The sequence below is a fragment of the Hemicordylus capensis genome, chromosome 8 (genome assembly GCF_027244095.1).
Source record: "Hemicordylus capensis ecotype Gifberg chromosome 8, rHemCap1.1.pri, whole genome shotgun sequence".
Taxonomy (NCBI): domain Eukaryota; kingdom Metazoa; phylum Chordata; class Lepidosauria; order Squamata; family Cordylidae; genus Hemicordylus; species Hemicordylus capensis.
This window is the reverse complement of record NC_069664.1, coordinates 28971323-28994681: the sequence shown is the minus strand read 5'-3', so window position 1 is coordinate 28994681 and position 23359 is coordinate 28971323. Positions and strand designations below refer to the sequence as shown.

The 23359-nt window shown below is 49.5% G+C and overlaps 1 protein-coding gene across 1 annotated transcript; it reads right to left on the bottom strand.

Moving 5' to 3' along the window:
• Positions 1–1038: 1038 nt before the first annotated feature.
• On the bottom strand, positions 1039–12461 carry THY1 (Thy-1 cell surface antigen). The gene is made up of 4 exons (XM_053269821.1): positions 11937–12461; positions 5810–5890; positions 4937–5281; positions 1039–3756 (listed from the first exon to the last, which is right to left on the bottom strand). The coding sequence occupies exons 1-4, from the start codon at positions 12226–12228 to the stop codon at positions 3641–3643; spliced, it is 834 nt and encodes a 277-aa protein (XP_053125796.1). The 5' UTR covers positions 12229–12461; the 3' UTR covers positions 1039–3640.
• Positions 12462–23359: the final 10898 nt, after the last annotated feature.

Here is a 23359-nt window from a genome sequence, read left to right as displayed (position 1 = left end):
AGTTTTATTGGCAATTCTATTTATACTGGACCAGAGTGATTAAAAGATATTATGTGTTATGTGAAATATTTAAGCTTAAAAGTGATACATGTTTTATGTACCTTTCTTGATATTCTGCTGAATTTTGTTTGCAAATACTTGTTTTGTGTGATACATCGTGTATATTATTCATTTTTTAAATGAAGAATAGTTTAAAAACAAATAGAGTATAGCCATGCCCTTATCTTTTTTCAGTATGTGCTCAAGAGATGCTGGTTCTCCCTTCTCCCAGGGATTTTCATTGACTGCACCTACCAAGGGTTCTTTTGAGCCACTCTGAGCTTTTTCCAGTTCAGCCCCAGAAAACGTGAAATGCAGCAGAATCCTGTGCATAATTCACCCAAATCATCCTTCTGTGTTCATTCAGTGCGGCTTCCTCCCAGTCCAGTGATCACTGCAACCTTTTTCCGGGGTTGCCAACATTTTTACAGCCTTGCTCCTGTGCCTTTCAGAGCAGCCTCGTATGCAGATATGAGGCAGTAGGAGATTTTCCTGAGATAAAATGATGGGAGAAGCTTCATTGCTTTGATATCTCTGTGCTTCAGGCTGCTGTGAACCACCGTGAGCAGGCTGGTAAAACAAGCAGCAACATCGGTGTACCTACAGATTTGTCCATTGTGCCAAAAGGAAGAGTTGTTTAAAGAAAAAGCACTGTTAAGATTCTGGAAAGGTGGCAACTGATCAAGGGGGAAGCCTCACACTTTGGTCTGGTCTGCCTCGGTGCTCTTAAAAAGACTGTAACAACAACAAAAAAGCTGATCAAACTAGCAAGTGAAAGTTTGCACAGCAAGGAGGCGCTGAGCATAAATATTTTGCCAATGTCTGTCGAGTGAGTGGCTGTGAAAGGTGGAGGCACAGAGGCCAGTAAATCAGTTGGCAATGCTAGCTTCTGCCCTCTTGGAAGAGAGTGGCAGCTCTTAGCAACATTCCAGCGAGGCCCTCCTGGACGTCAAACATATGGACTTAATCACTGAAGAAAGACTCGATTCAGGCCAGCAGTTCAACAATCTAAAGATTTATTGTGTACAGACAGGTTTTGATTCTTTTGTCGTTCAAACAGAATGTTCTTTTACAACAAGCTGTGGAAAACACTCTACAAATGTTCACAAAACAAGCTGAGGACAAAGAGCAGCGTTTGCTGGCTGGGCCCTGCCTGCTCCCCTTCTCATTCCCAATCCTTTGTGTTGCCTTTTGCGTAAAAATCAAGTCTGGCTGGGCACGAAATGAATATAAAGTCAGCGGTACCTGAGCAGTAAGATCTGGGGGGGCAGAAACAAAGCGGAAAAGGCTTGGCACGCTGTCATCTGCTTGGAAGAGCTAAGAAGCTAGAGCAGGCGACGGGGTATGCATCTCTCAACAACATTGGCCGAGAGAGAGCCTGCAAGGCAGGAGAGGTGGCACCCCAAAATGTCCTCAAGAAGAACCCAATATAGCTCCTCGGTCATATTTCACCTTCTTTGGCTTCTGCTTATTTATCAGTGGCCAGAGCTGTAGGGATCACACAGGTCTTTCTTGTTCTTAAAGGTGGACCATTAACATGCCAGTTCCCTCTTGTTTTGCCAGTGGAACAGGAGTCCACTTGATAACCACAACCAACTTTCCCCATGAATCACTTCTCACGGTTTCCTAGGTCACAATCCTATTTTGCTCTCCAGAAGCTAGTTTTTAAGCTCTCTCCTCCCATTTCTTCTTTACGCTGCTGAGAACAATTTGTGAGAGTTCATCACCTTCTTTTTGAGTTGTCCTCCACTTATAAACCTATTTTACACAGCTCAGTACAAATGGATTGTTCTCAGTTAGCACCCCCTGTAAAAAAACAACCAACCCCCCCCCACACTTTATTTGAAAACCCATGAAATGTGCATGCAACATACAGATTTCCTCTTGCTCAGCTTAAATGGCATCGCAAGAAATAAATACTTTTAACAACTTTCATGCTGCATCCTCAATTCTGGGGTCTTAAAAAACAAACAGAATTTTTGCAAAAGCCAACTTTTGGAAAAAAACTTCCCCTCCTGATCCTCTGGAGGGGATTCTCACTGCTGCAGGCAATCTGGGAGAGTAGCTCATTGAGATGGAATCTGTACAGCCCTTTCTTTAACAGGGCCACAAGAACACTTTCTCAGTAGTTAGCTTTTTTCTGGGAAGACAAAAGGAAATTCAAAGGCCCGGTGCCAAAATGGCAGCAGAGTGACTCGTGAGTTCAAGGGTCTTGCAAGCCATCTAATTAGGAGCATAGGAAGCTGCCTTATGCAGAGTCAGACCACTGGTTGATCTAGCTCAGCACTGTCTACACTGACTGGCAGCAGCTCTTCAGGGTTTTAGGCAGGAGTCGTCCCCAGCCCTACCTGGAGATGCTGCCCGGGATTGAACGTGGGACCTTCTGCATGCAAGACAGATGCTCTTCTGCTGAGCTATGACCGTATCCCCTACAGGGAATATCTCACAGTGCTCACATGCAGTCACCCATCCAAATTCAAACCAAGGCAAACCCTGCTTAGCAAAGGGGTTTTCATGCTGGCTACCGCAAGGCCGGCTCTCCATGCCTACATTCCAGTCACCTAAGACGTTTAGTTAGTTGCATCTAAGACAGCTGCTTTTAAACTACGATCCCCATCATCTCTGACTAGGCACCCCCGATCTAAGGCATTAAAATAAAAAGTACCCAGGTGCTGGCCAATCACCCCAATGCCTTTGCACTTTTTGGAAGAAAGGGGGGCAGGAAGACGTGCGTCTGGCTGAGCACTGGGGCAGCTACCTACATGGGTTTTTCTTCCTTCTTGCATCTCTACAGGGGGGAAAGGGCCAATTTTTCAAAGAGATGAAACCTGAAAATGGAGGGGAGGGCTTGCATATTTCAGGGGAGGGGTTGTGGCAGGGCCCCTTCCCCACCATCAATGGCTAGCAGGAAATATTTCTTCCCCATGGCAAGAATCTGGCTTCTTTCAGAACATCTGGTGCCCTCCACAATGGCTTGGGCAGCATGTTAGACACTGGAGGCGGAAAACAGGGGGAGGGGGAAACACCCACCAAGCTTTCTTGGAGCGATCCTGCCGGGTGGTCTAAAGGCGGATTCTCCTGGCCAGGGGTGACAAGCAGTTTAGCCAGCCTGTGCCAGAGAAGGCAGAATTGCACCCCTCTCTCCCTAGGGGCCGGTTCAGCAGCCCTGCTTGCTGAGCTCAAAGAGGCCCGCTTCAATGACGACAAAATGCCTACAATGGAAAGAAGAAGAAAAACAGTGCAGTGCCAAGAAAAACCCCTTGCCCTGCGTGCCCCGGACTTCGTGGTGGTGCGCTGAGGGTCCCCCGCCCTCCACGGCCACCCCCCCTCCCCGCGATGCGTTGCTTGCATGTGGCGGCGTGATGTCAGCGGTTAGCGCAAATCAGTCGCTTGGGTGAGCTAGGCGGCTATACAGAGAGAGATAAATAGAGATAATACGGGGGGATACAATCAGGGTTGAGTTGCGCGTCATTCATTGTCCAGGTGGGCCGCTTCTCTCCCCCACCGAAGAAGGGCCACGGTCTTGGGGTGGATGTAGGGTTGTGTGCGAGTTGGAGCTCTCTCTCCCGGGTCCCGGCTTGCCTTGCTGCGGCCGCTTTCTTCACAGGGAGACGCCGGCGTCCACGGCTTGCAGGAGAGGCAGCGAGAGGAGGAGGAGAAGCAGCCAGGAGGTGTTTTGGATCAGGAGGCTGATGCCAGCACACCTCTCCAGCTGGTCTGAGAGGGACAGAGGCGGGAGGGAGGAAGAAAAGGAGATGATAAAACCACTACTTAGAGGCCACTTTTCAACAGCAATTCACAGAGAACAGGAGAGCCCAACCTGCAGTACTCCAGATGTTGATGAACTACAACTCCCATAACCCCTGGCTACAATTTATTGGGGGATGGGGATTATGGGAGTTGTAGTTCAGTGCCATATTAGGAACTGCTGGCATAGTGCGAAAACTACATATTAGTGGGACCGTTCCCTGTCTCAAAAGGGTTCACAACCAGTGTTCCCTGTAATAGAGATTCCCAGAGGTTGTTGACTACCACCCCCAGACTCCCCAGCCAAAGGCCATTGCAGCTGGGGATGCTGGGAGTTGTAGTCAACAACGTCTGGGAGTCCCTGTTGGAGGGAACACTGCTCACAACAACCTAAAAAGAAACAGAAAAGAGACCCCAGCAACAGGCCTGGAGGGATGCAGTGCTGGGGCAGGATCGGGCCAGTTGCTCCCTGCCTAAGAGCAGCACCTCTTTATATAGCCCCTCCCCGAGAACCACCACGTTGAAGTGCCTCTTCTGACCCAAACCAGCTTGGGTCAGCTTAGCCTCTTGCTAAGGTGGTCATGTAGATCAACAGACGGGTTTAATATTCCCCCTTGAGCAGTCAATCCAATCCCTCTTGCTTCAACTATATCCATATAATGTAAAATATTACAGGAAGCCAACAAAGCCAATAAGAACATAATGGACCTGCGGGATCAGGCCTAGGGCCTATCTAGTCCAGCAATCTGTTTCCCACCAGATGTCTCTGAGAGGCCCTCAGGCAAGTGATGAAGGCCATGCATGCTTTTGCTCCCCTGTAGCAGTGGCTGGCAATATACTGTGCAATGGTCTGTCTGCCATATGCAATAATGCCCATCTATCGCACAACTGCGTTTGTGCCACCCTTGCATTTTTCACAAGTGTACTCTTGTGCACTTTCCGAGCAGACAGACAGACTGTTGCACAGTACGCCAGCCCACTACTAACAGAATTCGCATAAGATCCAGTCTTCCCTGCTATTTTATCCTCCCAACAACCAGGCAAGGTAGGCTGGTGAGCTCTATGGCTGAGTAGAGATTGGAACCCAGGTCTTGTGCCCCCTTTCCTTCCGCGCTCCCTGTCTTGATCCAAGTTCCAGACTCCTGCTCACCTTTGATCACAGAGATGTTTTTGGTCTGTCTGTCCGTATAGTCGTTGGTGATCTTCAGCTGACAGGCGTAGTTGCCTTCATCGGCGCTGCTGAAGGCGTTGAGATGGAGTCTTACCAGGTTGCTGATGTCGGTGGTGACGTTGGCACGGCCCTTGTATATCTGGTCGGGGACAGTGATGGTGCTAGCAACCACACGCCTCTCTCGGTTGTCTTTGCTCAAGCGGAATTCATACAGCAGGGGGTTTTCTCTCGTCTTCCGTTCGTAGGCACAATCCAAGCGAAGGCTCTGTCCGCTCAGGCACGCGGTCAGTGACCTGATATTCTGGCAGCAGGCAAGCTGGAGCACTGCGGAAGGCAAGCATTTCCATTATCACAGGGAGAACTCATCTGAAACTGAAGGTTTTTGGATTACTGCGTTAAGAACACAAGAATAGCCCTGCTGGATCAGGCCCATGGCCTATCTAGTCCAGCATCCTGTTTCACAGAGCGGTCCAACAGATTAATAAAATGTATATTTATTTTAATTTGTTTTTTTGCAAATTCCACCAAAAATCCAGATTATTATATGAAATCCAGATTATTATACCAAAGACACTGATATAATAAAAAAGTATGTCAAATCTCCTGTAATAACCCTTGCAGTGATCTCTTGAAATAACACTTCATGCATTTGATGAAGTGGATTGTAGTCCACAAACACTTATGCCAAATAAATCTTAGTCTTTAAGGTGCCAGGATATTTTGTTCCTGCAACAGACTTCCCCACTGGAAATTGCTTAGTGGTAGCCCCACGTATGTTTTTTTTTGTCCCGACTGCTGCCTCCTCCAGTCACTAGATGGCAGAGTGAGACAACCCTTCCTGTGATGCTTTACCTGTCACCAGCAGTACAATGTGGAGGGTGGACTTCATCTTTCCTCCCTCTGTGCAGGCAGCGTGGGGGTGGTGGAAGCAATCTGGAGGAGAAGAGAGGCAGCCAGTGAGCGGAGACGGAATGGGAACTGGGCAATCACCAGCACAAGTTTGACTGCACACAGACTCCATTGCAGGGCGGTGATGTGCATTCAAGCACAGAGTCAAGTGCTTACACAAGCAATTTCTCTCGTCAGTTAGTGTGGGGACTCCTACAGAGGCCCACAGGGGCTTTGCATGCCTCTCACAGAACCCCAGTACACAACTGTCTACTTAAACACTGTAGGGTTGCCAACTGACCAACCCCCCCCGCCCCCCGCCTGGCTTTGGAGGGAGAAGGCTAGATGACACAGACTTCTGCTCTGAGGAGGAGTTAGGGAGCAGCTCCTCCCCGAGGGCCCCTCTGTCTGCAGCCACCTGCCACTGACTGGGTCCTTGCAAAGGACAGAGCACTGTACTAGGGGTGTGTGTGTGTGTGTGTGCGGTCACATCGACCCAGAACGGCAGATCCCACAGCCGGAAAAAGAGAGCAGGATTTCGAGGGAGCGAGGCCAAGCCGTCCGGCTTCTCCAGCTCTCCTTGCCTTGTGCCCTCTGCTCAGCTCCGGGCTCTCTGCAGAGGCCGCATCTCCGCCATGCAAGGTAAGCTCGGTGGCGGTGATGACTCAGCCTCCTGGCACTGCAGTGTGGAGAAAGAACTCCGAGTGGAAGAGGAGGAGGCGGGTGAGACAGACAGACAGAGCACATGCTTTTTTCCCTTTCTTTTTGCAAGAGATTGACTTGTCTTTGGCTCGGATCCCCTGAGCTTTCTCCAGAAATCTCTCTTCCGCTGGGCTGGGTTGGTGCCAGGAGTCGCCTCCCAAACCTGAGTAACTGTGCACACAGCCGCTGCCTCCGCCTCCTCTCTCCATCTCTGCAGCTGAAGCCTGGCAGCGATGAGAACAGGCTGTCTCAGCAGCCCCCAAACTGATTATGTAGCCTAAAAATCACGTGCGGAGAAGAAGCCCCACCAAGCAGGTGTGTGCCACCGGAAGCTGCCCATTCAGCAAAGCGCTGTGCAACTCAAGCAAGTAAGCCAAGGCACCTGCCTAGAGGGAGAGAGGAGGAGGAGGGAGATGCCACTCCCTCCCAATAACTCTGTGTCCCACTTCCCTAGCCTTACAGACCATGTGTTTTTCCTCCCCCCACCCCCCGACTTTGAAAGGGGCTCGGCCTTCTCCAGTGTCTCTCAGGGCAAAGACGTGCAAACTGGGCATCCAAACCACCAACAGCTCCAACTTCCTTTCCTCTTGCTCCAAAGGTGAGCAGAGCAACCCTCTTTGAGTAGCGCCTCCTAATCATGTTCCTGGCCATCCTCTATCAGAACAGAACCCCAGACACCAAGGAACTGCAAGTTTTTTGGAAGACACTCAGGCCATGGTGGGTCAGCATCCCAAATGCCCTCTGGGTGCCCCTTGGCCCAGCGGACTTTCTGGAAGGGGATGCTGGAGGCTTTGAAAACCGATAAGATACTGGTGTGGTGCTGGTCTCTGCCCCGCTAGCATGCAAACCAAAATAGTCAGGGGGTTGCAGCACTTCCCCATGAGAAAACGCGCTTGCATTTGCAGCCTTTTAGAATATGGAAAAAAGGCAATTAATGTGAGAGCAGAGATATGATAAAGATTAAAAAAATTACACAAGGTGTGGAGAAAGAGGAGAAATGGAACCCTGCTAACTGGGCAAAGAGGCACCTTTTAAAATGGTGATTCTTTTTATTGAACAGCGGGAGAGCAACTGGCCCTATCCACCCCCAGCACAGCTTCTCTCCAGTGGCTGTTGCTGGTGTCTAACTTATGTGTCTTTTTAGATTGTGAGCCCTTTGGGGACAGGGAGCCATCTTTCTTTCTTTCTCTTTCTTTCTTTCTTTCTTTCTTTCTTTCTTTCTTTCTTTCTTTCTTTCTGTAAAGCACTTTGGAAACTTTTGTTGAAAAGCAGTATATAAATATGTGCTGTTGTTAGATGGAACTCACTGCCACAACATGTAGCAACAGTTGTCCGTTCCAGTGGCTTTAAAGGGTGATTGGGCTCATTCACAGAGGTGAGAGCTACCATTTGCAATCACTCATGATGGCTGTGTGGAATGGGCATGTACAGAAGCAGCTTCTCTCTGAATACCAGGTATTGAGGATAAGGAACGGGACAGATGCCGATTTCAAGTCATGCTTGTGGGTTTGCTAGAGGCATCCCTAGAGGGGAGCAAGATTCAGATGGTCATTCAGCCTGGCCCAGAAAGGCTCATCTTGTGTTCTTGCAGATATCTGCTTCCAATTAATGTCTACCCCCTGCTTCTGTCCCTGAAAAGGAAGCACTCCCACTGATTCCCACCACCCCCGGGCTCTCCACATTTCCTAAACATGGAGCCTAACTCAGCAACCAAGGAGAAGCACTCTGCACATGGACCATGGCACCACCTGTTCTGGTTCTGACCCTGGTGCAGAACTCTATGGAGAGGACGTAGCAAGCTCTGCTCAACCCACTCCTAAGAGCAGTAGGTCCCATGGAAAGAGATGCAGCCCCTTATGAATACCCGACAGCCCCGATGAGCAAATCCATGGAGGATTGGCAGCTATGAGTCTGGGATGGTTATTTGGAGAGCTGGTCTTCTGGTAGCAAGCATGATTTGCCCCCTTTGCTAAGCAGGGTCCCACCTGGTTGCATTTGAATGGGTGACTATATGTGTGAGCACTGCAAGATATCCCCTTGAGGGGATGGGGCCGCTCTGGGAAGAGCACCTGTCTGCTTGCATGCAGAAGGTTCCAAGTTCCCTCCCTGGCAGCTTCTCCAAGAGAGGGCTGAGAGAGACTCCAGCCTGCAACCTTGGAGAAGCCGCTGCCAGTCTGGGTAGACAACACTGAGCAAGATGGGCCAAGGGTCTGGCTCAGTAGAAGGCAGCTGCCTATGTTCCTATGGAAGTGCATACAGACCCCCCCAGATCTGTTCCCCATGTTGGATCTGAGCAAGGAAAGCTGTGGAGCGAAGGTCTCTCTCAGGCTCCTTTGGCAGAGAGGCAGCTGTGAGCAAAATCACCCGAGCATATGAAAGTGGATTCCTGGATGACTTCCAGACCTTCCCAAAGGCAAAAATAATGTTGGTGCCACCAACCCCTGCCCAAAGACTTCATTCAGGAACACTGGAGAGTCCCAACACAACTCCAGTGCCAGAAACCTTCTGACACGAACCCTTTGGGTGCCCCAAAGAACTCTGCACTTGCTCAAGCGTTCTTTATTGTGAGCTCCCATTTCCCAGGGCTAAGCCTCCACATGACCCAGAGTTCAAAGATGGACCCCCTGGATTTATTTGCTTATTTAAAAGATAAACTGCAAACATTTATGTGAGATTTTCAGCACAGCCCAGCTCAGACTCAAAAGCAAGCAGAGGCAAATAAAAGCCACCAACAGGAGGGCACCTTCATATGGCTGGAATCAAATCCCTAAAGGCTCTCATGCACGCACAAAGCCGGCAAGTCAGAAAAAGGTAAGGTTGCCAACTGATGAGGGGAAATAGCCTGGCCTGCTTCTGTGCCTTTAACAGCAGCCCAATCTGCAGAAATGAAGCTTTTCAGGGGTATCTGGATGGGATCAAGATAAGCATCACTGCTTGCCGATATCAGATATCCTGCAATTTTGTTAAAGGTAGAGGAGCAAAGGAGATAAAAAACTGGCAACCCTAGATGTAAAGTTAACCTAGTTAACAAAGTTAACCTCTCTGACAAGCTAGTTTTATATGTGCAGGATTTTATGCCAGAGTGGCAAGGGTAGAAAAACATCTCTGCCTTCCACCTATCCAGAATCATACCCTTTTCTCACTCCCTAAATCTAGACAGCCAGATCTTCTGGCCTGCACTTCAGTCTTGTCCAGGAACTCATCTAGAGGGACTTGTCTGTTTGCGTGGGACTCTTTCCCCCTCTCTGTGGTTCTCAACCTTGGGTCCCTCAGATGTTGTTGGACTACAACTCCCATCTTCCCTAGCCACTGGGATGATGGGAGTTGTAGTCCAACAACATCTGGGGCCCCCAGGGTGGAGGACTCCTGTTGTGCAGTTATCGAGGCTCTTCTATACTTCCCGCCCCACCTGCAAGCAATTTTCTCTCTCTCTCTCTCTTTTTTTCCTGGTGGTGCTGGTCTCAACTGCAGAGAAAAAGCAAGGGTTATTTTTCTTTCTTGGAAGCAGAAAGACAAAACCGAGATGAGTCACCAGCCAGATTTGAAGTGGAAAAATCTGGAAATTAAGACCTTCTGTGTTGTACTAATTAGCAGCCTCAGACCTCTCTTTTGAGGACAGGGGAGGGAAGTTCTGAGGAATTTCATTTAGCTCTTCCCCTGAAGCAAGTTCTTTCCCTCCACACTGAGCTAATCTTGGAGGGTGGGGGAGGGATTGACATAGGGGGGAAGGGTGAAACCCTCTCTCCCCCGCCATGCCATCTGTTTGGGAAGGCTAGAGCAGATTCGTGCAGAGAGCTGGAAGCGAAGACCTCCAGTCCAGCTCTACGACCCTCCCACTCTCCTTCCTTCAAAGCCATCCTGTGAGGCTGGCAACTTACAGAACCAAAATCCACAGAGGAAGGGAGGGAAGAAGGTGGTGGGAATGGGCAATGGTGAGAGGCAGGAGGGAGTATTTAAGATGGGAGTTTGGGGGGGGGAGGAGAAGGTGGGTGAGGGCCTCAACTGACAATCTGTGCCTTGGAAATGGCCCCCCTCCCTTTCCCTCCCCCTATCCCACCCCCTTTCTTGACTGCTATGCTGCAATTTGATGCATGATTAGCACATATCCCTGCATTGGCTCAGGATTCCAACATTGGGGTCGGGGTACACGGTAGGCCTCCCCCTGCTGAAATAAATGAAGCAGCAGCAGCCCCTCTGAGCATGGCTGGAGTGTGCATCGCCTACCCCTGCACAGAGGACTGGAAATGAAAGGCTTCCCTGCAGAAAGGAGGGCAATGTCCTGGCGGGCATCAGCCAAGCTGCGTCTTTGTCGAGACGTGATACGTGCGGCATGATGTGCAGCAGGCCAGAAGAAGCTGCATCGTGGAGGGGGAAGGGGCAGTGGTGCGGGTGGGGCTCAGCAGCTGTGCCATCGAAGAAACTGTGCTAGCATGATGGAGTCAGGGTGGGTTCTGCCATGCGCCCACAATTCCCATTGACAATGCAGACTGCAAGGAAGCACGTAGCTCAGAGGACACATCTTGCATGCAGGGCCAAAGGGTTCCGTCTTGGGCATCTCCTGTGCTCTGTGGGTCTAGATCCTGGAAAAGAGGATCCCTCCCCATGGGAGATGGGAGGGGAGCTGGCCTTGCTTGGGGTAGGTGAGCATGAATTCTGCCCTTTGCTAAGCAGGGTCTGCCTCGGTTTTCATTCGGATGAGAGACTACGTGTGAGCATCGCTTAGGGGACGGGGCCAGAGCTCAGTGGAAGAGCACCTGCGTGGTCCCAGGTTGGTCCCTGGGCGGCAGCATCTCCAGGGAGGGCTGGGAGGGATTCCTGCCTGCAACCTTGGAGACCCCACTGTCAGTCAGTGTCCGGCTGGATGGACCAAGTCTGACTCAGCAGAAGGTAGCCAGCAGCCTAGGTTCCCAAGAACCCTGCCTTAAACCTTGCAGGGGTCCGACTCAGGAGGAGCCATCCCCATATATTCCAGGGGTTCCGGATCTCGCCCCTGCCCCCATGTGGTCGAACTACCATCCCCACCCTTACCAGCCACACGGCGGTGGTGATGGGGAATTGCCGCTTAAGGTCAGGAAGCCCTGCAAGACCCAGCCCTTCCTCTTCTGCCCCTCACACCTGCATACATGATCTTGGCGACAGCAAAGGTGCCCGAGATGCTTTCCCCTCCGCCCACAGCACTGGCGCCCTGCTGCGGCTGCTGCTGCTCCCCTTGCCGGAGGAGGAGGAGGAGGCTGCAAGAAGAAGGGCTGAGGGCGCTGCAGCGGGGAGGGAGGGAGGGAAGGAAGGCTGGCCCCTGCCGCAGGGAAGCGGGCGCTGGGTGCGGGGAGGCACCTGGGCAGAGCCCGAGGCGGGCCCGTCTGCCGCCGCCCAGAGAGCCAGCTGGGGTTACCTCTTCTCCAGCAGCAGCAGCAGCAGCCGCCGCCGCCAGCCTCCGGGGACTGCGGCAACTGCGGGGCACGTGGTGCGGGCACAGCAGCCGCCGAGGAGACGACGGAGGAGGCAGCAGCAGCATCTCTCCTGGCGGTCCCGCAGCCCAGGGAGGAGGAGGAGGAGGAGGAGGCGCCCTGAACCATGAGCCCCGTCGTCGTCGTCGTCGTCTTCCCGCAGCCTCCGCGTCTCCGCTTCCCTCCCTCGCCGGCTTGCTTCAGCCCCCCGTTGCTCCTTCCTTTCCCGCCCTCCATCCTGCTCTGCACCGTCTACTCGGGAGGAAGAGCCCTCGCAGCGGATTCTTCTTCCCAGCGCGGGGTGCGCGCCGCCACGCGATTGCAGCCTGCAGCCTGGCATGACAGCCCCATTGCACACAGCGCGCCGTTACTCCCGAGTAAACCGGCACGGCGTTGCTCTGGGGCGCTCTGCTCTGCCTTGCCTGCCTCCAAGATCCTCCGCCTCCCGAGCCACCCTTCTCCCCGCTTTCTCCACCACCGGCCCTTTCCCCTCCGTCGTGCTCCACCACCGCCCGCCTCTGCGCACCGCAGCATCTCTCCTGCAGGCAGCCTCTCCATTTACAAGGATCTCCGCAGGGGGAAGGCAGTCCCTTCCCCGCCTGCATCCCCCTTGCCCCTGCGGGAGAGGGGAGCTCGGTTCCAGCACCCCACGCCACCCCGGCCCCCCGTCCGGCTTACCTGTGCTGCAGCTTCAAGAATGCTCCTTCCGCGCGGCTGCGGCAGCTCCTGCAATCTGGGGCGAGCAGATCCAGAGGAAGGGAAGGTCTCCGCCCCGCGCCCCGCCCCCGGGGCCAGGCAGCCCCGCCCCTTGCGGTACAGAGAGGTGCTCTGCAGGGGTGGGGGGTGGGGCGTTCGTTGGCTGGGGAACCTGGGAGAGGAGGCGGCGGCGGCGTACAGGGCAGGGGGAAGAACGAAGAGGACGGGCTTCGAGGATGGGGGGGCAAGCACCCCCAGATAAGTGGTGGCTCCCCTCCACCGCCCCCCCTTCTGTTGCAGAAAATCGGATATGTGGGACGCAGCTCGCTCACTCATAAATGCGCTTTGCCTCTTCTGTGTCCTCCCCACCTCGATTCCCACCCCCGCTGGTGCCAACAGTGGCTTATTTTCTCCAGGGATGCGCAAAGCCAGTGCTCAGACGTTTCTTCCCTGTTTTTTATATTATCCCTGTGCTAAGTGCAGTTACATTATTCCACTGAGCTACGGTATGGTGCGTGCGATACGGAGGAGGGCTAACGAATAAATGATCAATCGATGGACAACAGCAGATTATCACCTCCTTTGTGTTTTCCTATCTGTAATTCAGGAAGCATCAACTGGATTGCACTTTGGGATTAAGAAACGAATCTTGGTCCTTTTGGCTGTTGTTTCCTTGCACGGCTTCCAGAATATGTGTGCCACTGAGCAGGTACAAAGTGCCCTGAGAAGCCACCCACATCATCCGTGTGAAACAACCTTTGCCCGCTTTTAAAAATGTAGCCTTGGGTTTAGACTAGAGTTTTCCAGTGCAGTATTGTTGGACTACAACTCCCACAATCCCATGAGTGGTCAAAGGGATGATGGGAAATGGAGTCCAACACCATCTCCAGATGGAGAGCCCTGGTTTAGAAAGACAGAATTCTGATTCTGAACACCTGTATTTTTATTTTTATTTTATTTTTTTAAAGGCAGGGGGTGCTTTTCAGTATGGTGTGTGTGTAAATATTGGATTGGTCATTGCTAGGACTGCCAACTGACCAAATCCAGTCTGCTCCTATTCCTTCAAGAGAGGCTTGGTTTGGAGACATCAGTTTAAGTCCCAACCAGAGCACAGCACAACATGAACTGCTGCATAGATATATCTAAGAGACACATGTATTTAGTTCATTTTATCTCGGCCTTCCTCTACAGAGGGTTTATGCTGGTTTGGGACCGTAATAAAGATTGATTGATTGATTGATACAGAGGGTCATCCTTCTCCCTGTATTACCCAACTATCCTGAGGCGGGCTGAAGGTCTCTCCATGAGGGGGAATTTGAACCAGGTCCAGGTGTGCTGCCTTAACACCATTACAGCCTCTGTGTATCGGCACAAGGTCTCCTGGGATGTTTCATTCATAGCCCTTGGATGTCTGTGGAGCAATTCAGAGCTTGGTGGCCTTTCTCTCCCACAGTCTCCCCACTTTGGCTCCCTTGATGCGGCTGGATTACAGCTCCCATAATCCAAAGTCAAAATGGCTGAGGGGCTGATGGGCACTGTAGTCCAACAGCATCCAAGGATTCAAACTTGGGGCCCCCTGATTTAGGGGACTGGGCAGGGATGGTGAGAAATCTTGGAAAAGGTGAAATCTGAAGAGAATTTCATGGTTCCTCCCAAAACAAGAACATGTGAGAATTTTCTAAAGTAGTTGCAATGGTTTCTCCATATCCCTAGATTTGGGGGATAACAGCATGGATAGACATTTGGTGTGGCCGTATTTAGAAAACCACACAAACACACAGAGAGCATCCACTAGAGTGTCAGAGAAAAGGAGACTACACCTCAAAATGCTATGGAATATTTGAGGTCCTTTGATTTCTGGTAGATTATATGCCCGGTGTGTTCCAGCCAGCCACAAGGCTTTTCTTCAGACCATATCTGCAACCAAGCAAGAGGTTTATCGGCAGGACTGGGTGTGGGGGGGCCCAAGCATAGAAATGGGGCTGTATTGGGTCATCAATGCTTTCAGCTTCCTTGCTCGGCTCACTAGTCTCTTTATGCCCAAACTAAAGGAATATTCCTTCCCAGCCCCTCAAGTATTTATTTATTTATTTATTTATTTATTTATTTATTTATTTATTTATTTGATTTTTATACCACCCTTCCAAAATGGCTCAGGACGGTTCATCTGAAAACCAGAACCAAAGCTGGAGTGCACTGGATCCCAACTAACTTACTTAAAGGCTCCTCACTTAGGGCAGAGTGGTGGGTGGCCACCCAAAGATTTGCCTAACTCAACAGCTGCTTGCTTCACTGACTCTGGATCTCAGTAGGGATGTGCACGGAACCAGTTCTGTCCACCGGGGTTCGTTCACTAGCTATCAAGCGAATTGAAAAGAGATTATGCTCACACCTTTCCCTCTATTGGGAATGTCTAAGTGGACCCGAGTTAGCTTTTGAGTTAACGCCAAGGTGTCTCTGTCCAGAGACTGACCCTGTTACCTTTCCTCCTTGGTTGCCTCAAACAAGCTCAATTAATCATATCAGCAGGAAAGCAGATAAGGCACTGTAAGCGCAGCTCCCCTCCTGAACAAAAGAGGTTGATGGGCCATAGGAACTTGGGAGATGCACTCATTAAAAATACTGATTGGTTTACTGGGTCCCTCCAACCTGACAGATAAGTCCTTGCACATCCATTCAGTTCATTTTCATACAGGTTGTTCTTGACCGTTTCACGCCATTGTGTTTATGCTAGCACACTCAACAAAGACAATGGATTCTTTTGAGATCCACAGGAATTCCCTTCCTCAGTAAGGAGAAGGAATTGGCATTTTGTCTTGGGGCATATTGGTTTCATGAACCAGTGTGCTTCCTTTGGTCTCTACACCTTGGAGCCACCCGCTGTTTTGGCAATTGACCTGACACCAGCCATATCATCTGGCCGTGTCTTGTTCGTTGCACCAGCCCAGCATGCGTCGCTGCTGCTATGAGAAGTTGGCTGCACAAGATGAGACACTACCCCTGTTTGACACTGCCCCTGCTTCTTAACCCCTGGAAGGCATTTGGTTTGCCGCTGCTGCCTCCCGGCTTTCGCTGGTCCATTCTGAAGGAAAGAGGTCCTTTGGTTGCATCAGAGCTAGGGATATGCAAACAGGTTTGATGTTGAAATGGTTCAACATTGAATCGGTTTGGTTTGACAGTGGGGCTGTGTCATGGCTCAGACTTCTGACTCAGAAGAGTCAGAGCAGGATGACTTACCAGCTAGTGAGGGCTTAGAGGCACAGCCACAGGATTTGGCAGAGAAGCCAGACTCTGGAGCTGAGGATTCGCAACAGCTGCCAGACATGATCTCTGATGGGGAAGAGCCTGGGATTTCACCTGTCTTGAGACGACGTCTCAAGAGGCAGGCTCAGTGGGAGTCACGCAGGTGTAGGAGATCCCAAGAAAGAAAGCCAAAGTGCTGACTCAGGGAAGCCTGATTGACTGCTGGTTCTCTTGAGCCATATATATTCAACAGTCTCTCTTTGCTCTGATGCTGTTTGCAACTTGGTTGGCTGCAGATAGTGTGCTCTTGAATTTCAACCATTTCTGTGTCCCAGGTTGCCTTGTCTGTACTTTCCTGCATTGTCCCCTTAATTCCTTATTCTGTATTCTTCACTTGTTTCATTCCTTGTTTTGTCTTTTCCTTCAACTTATTACTCAGTTAGTGTTAGAAGGGGGTACCTAGTTTCAGTTCAGGGGACTTAATCCATTGACTAATTGCTTTGTGAGCCATTTATTTTCCTTCATTTGGTTTTGCTGATGCTTTCTAGTTACTCTCAGGGGGAGTGCTGAAGGGGGTTGTAAAATCCTGTTGGGTTAGCCAAGCTAACAGATCCATGATAGGTTGAGCCGAACCACCCCCAGTTTGGCTTGACCGTGGACCAACCCCCCCAGCCTTTCATGGGAGTTTTTTGTTGATTTTATTTTAGTACTTATCCCCTCTGGGGGTTTCTCTGAGGCCACGGGAGGGGGGTGTTGGTCCGTGGAGGTCTCCCCCTCTCCCCGCCGGCCTCTGTTTTGCCTAACACCTACCTGGTTCAAGTGTTCTTCTGCCCATTCTGGGCTTTCCCCCCTCACGGTGGCTCTTTTGGAGGCTGCTGCACATGTACAATCGGCCCCTGCATGGCCGGGCCATGAGCTACCCTACAGTAAAACCTACATTCCCCCCCCCCTTTTGCACTTCAACCTCTCTTTTAGTTCATTTTCCTGCAACCAAAGCTTCGTACAAAAATCATTCTGACATGGAACTGCTCCAGCCAACATAGGAACAGAGGAAGCTGCCATATACTGAGTCAGACCATTGGTCTATCTAGCTCAGTATTGTCTTCACAGACTGGCAGCGGCTTCTTCAAAGTTGCAGGCAGGAATCTCTCTCAGCCCTATCTTGGGGATGCTGCCAGGGAGGGGACTTGGAACCTTCTGCTCTTCCCAGAGCGGCTCCATCCCCCGAGGGGAATATCTTTCAGTGCTCAGACTTCTAATCTCCCATTTATATGTAACCAGGGCAGACCCTGCTTAGCTAAGGGGACAAGTCATGCTTGCTACCACCAGACCAGCTCTCCTCTCCAAATTAGCTAGCCGAGCAAGCTAATTTCCCCACACAATGCCCGAGCGCAATCTCTGGGTGTTCAGAGACAGCCCACCGTGGGCTAGCTCTCTCTAGCAGAGCAGTGCTCTTATTGCTTTTATTTTGGGGGAGGAAGGGTTTCAGCAATGCCCCACTCTCAGTTCCACCCACCATCGTTGGTACTTCCCACACTGGTACCACACATCACCTGCCTTGCCTGGCGACCACCCAGTCATAAGATGGCCTTAACACCACCCACCTCTGTACCCCTAAACCCTTCAATAAACGGATTGAATTCATGAACCTCAACTTACTCTGTGTCCATTCATTGACCCGGGACCAGAATTTTGGCCAAACCTATTCTGATATGGGACTGCTACACTCTAGCTTGCTAATTCCATCACACAAGCCCAAACGCATTCAATTAAACATTAACATAATTTAAAACCATAAATCTCATTAAAAGCCTGGGTGAATAAATGTGTCTTCAGTGGCTCTTTAAAAGTTGGCAGAGATGGGGAGGCTCTTATTTCAACAGAGAGTGCATTCCAAAGTCCAGGGACCGCAATGGAGAAGGCCGGCCAAGCGAGTTGGCATCAGCCACAGATGAACCTCTCCAGGTGATATTGCAGACGAACCTCTCCAGATGATATTAACAGGCGGTGGGGTTCATGGTGAAGAAGACGCTCTCTTAAATACCCAGGGCCTAAGATGGTATGTTTCCCAGACTATGGGAAACACCTCTATCGGGCAGCAGCAATATAGGAAGATGCTGAATGGCATCATCTCATACTGCGTGGGAGATGGCCATGGTCAACCCTTCCTGTATTCTACCAAAGACAATCACAGGACTCTGTGGGTGCCAGGAGTTGACACCAACTTAACGGCACAACTTTACCTTTAAGCTGCTTAGGGCTTTACAGGTAATGACCAGCACCTTGTATTTTGCCCAGAAACTTATCGGCAGCCAATTTCTACACAGGAGTAATATGGTCGCTCCGAGATGACCCAGAGACCAACCTGGCTGCTGCGTTCTGGACCAACTACAGTTTCCGGACTATGTACAAAGGCAGCCCCACATAGAGCGCATTGCAGTAATCCAGCCTAGAGGTTACCAGCATTCTACTGAAATATTCAAATTTTCTATTTGAAAATTTCTATATTTGAAAATTCTATTGAAAGCTATAAGCTTTCAAAAGGATTTTGGAAAGACCAAGTTGGTATGCCACTGACATCTAGTGGCGTAACAGGATTACGCACAGAATTGATCTTCAGAGTTACAAGTATAATAAACAAGATCTTCTGGAGTTCAGCTACTCCTGGGGCATACAACAAGTGCATCACTGCATGTCGATCTTTAGGGTTTTTTGTTAGTTGTAGCTGTGGAGGGATTTGGATCAGGACCATGCTTGGGGGAAGGAGGATAATCTTTCCTGCATGCTATTTTCCTATCAAAAATCCTCCCAGATAATTTACACAGGAAAGGAAGCTACGGTCTGCACCTCTGTTTTGTGGCCAGATAGCAGCTTGGGGTGGTATTGCGATTCTCATCAGGGGGTGAGGGTTAGTCCTGGTTTGGATCAGGGCCCCTTGCAGATGCTAATTAATAATTAAAAGATAGAACTGAAAAGACACATTTCTCATCGCGTCTGGTTTGACCACTAGTTTTCTGAGGCTGAATTTCTCATTCTTTTGTTTCCCTTTACTACATGGGGGCAAAGTGTGTGAATGTTAAAAATATATTTTAAAGAACATTTGTATACCACTTTTCAAGAAAAAAAGATCTTAAAGTAATTTACATATTTTAAATACTTTAAGTATTTTACATACTTTGAAATACTCCCCAGCTAACTGGGCAAAGAGGCACCTTTTAAATGTGATGATTCTCTTTATTTAGCAGGGGGAGAGCAACTGGCCCTATCCACCCCCAGCAAAGCATCTGTGCAGTGGCTGTTGCTGGTTTCTGTCTTTTAAATTGTATTTTAAAGATTGTGAGCCCTTTGGCGATCCATTCTTTAAATATTTATTTCTCTGTGTAAACCACTTGGGGAACATTTGTTGAAAAGCAGTGCATAAATATTGTACCCATGACACTCTATGGATGTGAAAGCTGGACTTTGAAGAAGCATGATAGAAAAAGTATTGACGCTTTTGAACTTGAGTGCTTGGGAGAAGACTTTTGAGGAGACCATGGACAGCCAGGAAAACAAACAAATGGATCATAGAACAAATCCAACCAGACACTCGAGGCACAAATGACCAGGCTCAAACTAGCATACTTCGGACACATTATGCCAAGTCCCAGCTCCCTTGAGAAGTCCTTAATGCTGGAGAAAGTGGAAGGAAAGAGAAGAAGAGGACGACCAGCAGCAAGATGGACAGACTCAATAACGACAGCCATGAATGCACCACTGAGAGACCTTAAAGGCCAAGTTGAAGACAGATCATCCTGGAGAGAACTGATCTATGTGGTTGCTAAGAGTCGACACCAACACTTAATCAATTAATCATTCAATGTAAACCACTTTGGGAACTTTTGTTGGAAAGTCGTACATAAATATTCATAGAAGTAGTAGTACATAGAGAAAGGAGTACATGGGAACATAGGAAGCTGCCATATACTGAGTCAGACCATTGGTCTATCTAGCTCAGTATTGTCTTCACAGACTGGCAGCAGCTTCTCCAAGGTTGCAGGCTGGAATCCCTCTCAGCCCTATCTTGGAGATGCCAGGGAGGGAACTTGAAACCTTCTGCTCTTCCCAGAGCGGCTCCATTCCATGAGTGGGAATGTCTTACGGTGCTCACATGTGGTCTCCCTTTCATATGCAACCAGGGTGGACCCTGCTTAGCTAAGGGAACAAGTCATGCTTGCTACCACAAGGCCAGCTCTCCTCTCTGACCAGATCTCCTCTCCAAGGTGGTTCCCTTGCTCAGAAGAGCTCACAATCTAAAAAGAAACACAAGGTAAACACCAGAAAGGGGTTGCCTTGCAGCTGGATAGGGATTGAAAAGAATTTCAAAGAAATCTCACCCAGTGGTGACATTTCCCTGTAGACACCAGCTGCATTTATTTGCCCAGAGTTTCTAACCACCTACTCACAAGGTTTCCATGTTCTGTAATTTGGAGGCAAACTGGGTGCCCTTGAGTTCATTTCTCACATAATTTTTGTGATTTTTAAGGTATATCCAGTTTATTATGTGCAAAGATCAGCACAATTTTTAAGGAATAGAGAACTGTAATGGGGGGTGGGGAGGGGCAAGAAAGAATTACAAAAAGGGAAGGGCGTGCGTACCCCCCCCCCCCGACTGCAGCTTAATGAAAAGGAGATTTATTAAATATTTGGAGAAATGTAATCTGCTTCTTGCAGCAATAATATTTAACAAACGCAACTCCGGACAACTTGAATACAACGATTCCCCAGTGCCGCAGCTATGTTTGCAAAAAAACATTTGAGATAAATCAAGAAAAGAGGGATTAAAGACGACCAAAGATCTGCAAATAGGAATTAAATCAAGTGCGAACGTGCCATAAATACTTCAAGCCATCCTGAATGATTTCCTCCCCCGCCCCACTGCAGTCTCCGAGGCAGGAGTGTGGGGCGGGCTCCATTCTGCACAGTGCTGTTTTAATGGCTTTTGCCTGGACATAAACTGAAGTTTGAATGGATGAAGGGTTGGAGTCAGCGCACCTGTTTGTAGGATGGAGACTTGATCTCTGATCTGCTGAGCTAGGCTCAATTGGATCAGATTGGGAGACAATTCCCATTTAGGGAATGGGACTGTCACTCAGGGGTAAAGTAAAGTTGTGCCGTCGTGTTGGTGTCGACTCGTGATGACCACAGAGCCCTGTGGTTTTCTTTGGTAGAATACAGGAGGGGTTGACCATTGCCTCCTCCCACGCAATAGGAGATGATGCCTTTCTCAACCTTCCTATTTCACTGTTGCCCGATATAGGTGTTTCCCATCATCTGGGAAACATACCAGCAGGGATTAAAACAGTGTGCAAATTACATGCAGAATATCCGAGGTTCAGTGCCTAGCATGACTGTGCACGAGTCCCATGTGGGATGGAACGCGAGGGGGCAATGACACATATTCCCACCCCGCTCTGGTTAGGAAATAATAATAAACTTTGTTAGCTGCCCCATAACAAATTGTCCTCGTGGCGGCTTACAACACAGCATTAAAACATGAGATAAAAACACCCATTAAATCATAACAGACCACCCCCCCGCCCCTCAAAAAATGGAGGGAAAAAGAAAATACAATACAAAACCAAAATTTAAAAAACATTTTTAAAAATCCTTTACAATCACATCAAAAATGTAAAAATAAAATAAAATTAAATTTTAAAATTTAAAAGCCCTGAGTGAACAAAAAGGTCTTCACCTGGCATCTAAAAGAACAAAGTAATGAAGCCCGGCGATCCTCACTGGGGAAGCTATTCCATAAATGGGGTGCAACCACCGAAAAGGCCCTCTCCCTAGATGCCACTCACTTCATTTGGTCGGGGCACCTGGAGGAAGGCTTCCGAAGAAGATCTTAAGGTACGGATAGGGACATATGGGGCAAAGTGCTCTCTCAGTTAACCTGGACCCAAGCCATTTAGGGCTTTAAAGGTTAAAACCAGCACTTTGAATTGGGCCTGGAAATGGACTGGGAGCCAGTGCACCTGATGAAGCACTGGCGTAATATGCTCAAAATGTCCCGTCCAAGTTAGCACAGTCAACCCTAGACTAGAAACTTGCCTTTTTATTTTAAAAAAGGTAGGATTCTCAGAGTTGTGAAGTCTGGATCTGATACCAGGCATGCAACAAAACCCAAGGGGTTTTAGGACCTTGGAGGCTGCCAGAGAAGCTGTGCTGTTGGCCCTGCCACCCTATAAAATTAGGTTGATGGAAATTTGGGACAGGCACTTCCCAGGCTGTGGAACTTCCTGCCTCATTAGAGCCAGCTGGACCCTGGCCTGAGGACTCCTACGGTTTCCTCTTTGATGTAGTGGTGATTGTTGCTCTGTTTGCTTGCTGTTTTTTAAACATTAGAAATGCTTTGGTTTGGATGGATTTCAGTGTTTTAATCTCCATTGTGTACTGCCCGTGGGAAGTTGCATCTACTGAGTCAGGTCTAGTTCAATATTGCCTACTCTGACTGGCAGCAGCTCTCCAGGGTTTCAGACACGGGTCATTCCCAGCCCTATATAGGAACATAGGGAGCGGCCTACTGAGTCAGACCCTTGCTCCATCTAGCTCAGGATTGTCTACACTGACTGGCAGCAGCTCTACAGGTTTTCAGGTGGTATTTCCCAGTCTTGCCTGGAGATGCTGCCAGGGACTGAACTTGAGACCATCTTCATGCAAAAAAAGAAAAGAAAGAGGGCTCTCCCACTGAGAGAGAGCCCCATCCCTTGCCTTGAGTGCTTCCTTTTTTAAAGAGAAAAGCTCTGGAGATTAGGGGTGTGCATGAACTGGTTCTCCTTGAACCGGGGCCAGTTTGGAGGTTCGACTGATGACTCTGACCTCACTGGATTGCCCTTTAAAAGTATAATGGTTTCAAGAACAGCCTGGACTGGTTTGATCTATTGAACCAGACTGGCTAGTCGGTTCGACCAAACCGTTTCGGAGCAAAGCGGTTCAATTCAAATGGGTTCGAATTTGAATGGAACCACATAGGAACAGAGGAAGCTGCCATATAGTGAGTCAGACCATTGGTCCATCTAGCTCAGTATCGTCTTCACAGACTGGCAGTGGCTTCTACAAGGTTGCAGGCAGGAGTCTCTCCCAGCCCTCTCTTGGAGATGCACACTCCTACTTAGAGAGAGAGATATATTTCTAAAAAAATAAGTAAACAAATAAAATCTATGGCTGCTGTAGACTGAATGCAGTTTGTCGGATCACGAGTTGTGAAAATCCAGCCCAGAATATGCCATCTCTAGAAATGTGAGCTGCCCTTCAGGCTTCTGTGGTTCCTGTCAGGCCAGTAATGTGAACAGAATTCTGCGCTTGTGAGGGACTCTGACCTGGGCCGTCACCCGTCACCACAACACCAAAGGCACAAAGTGACTAGTGACTTCAGCTGTGAAAGGAA

Bases quoted from the DNA above. Each gene is read 5' to 3' on its own strand.
- THY1 (XM_053269821.1), bottom strand. From the start codon at position 12,228: ATGGAGGGCGGGAAAGGAAGGAGCAACGGGGGGCTGAAGCAAGCCGGC. The intron at 5,891-11,936 runs GTAACCCCAGCT...CTTCTCCTCCAG, and splicing joins CTGCTGCTGCTGGAGAAGAG to ATTGCTTCCACCACCCCCAC. The intron at 3,757-4,936 runs GTGAGCAGGAGT...TGTCCCTCTCAG, and splicing joins AAACATCTCTGTGATCAAAG to ACCAGCTGGAGAGGTGTGCT.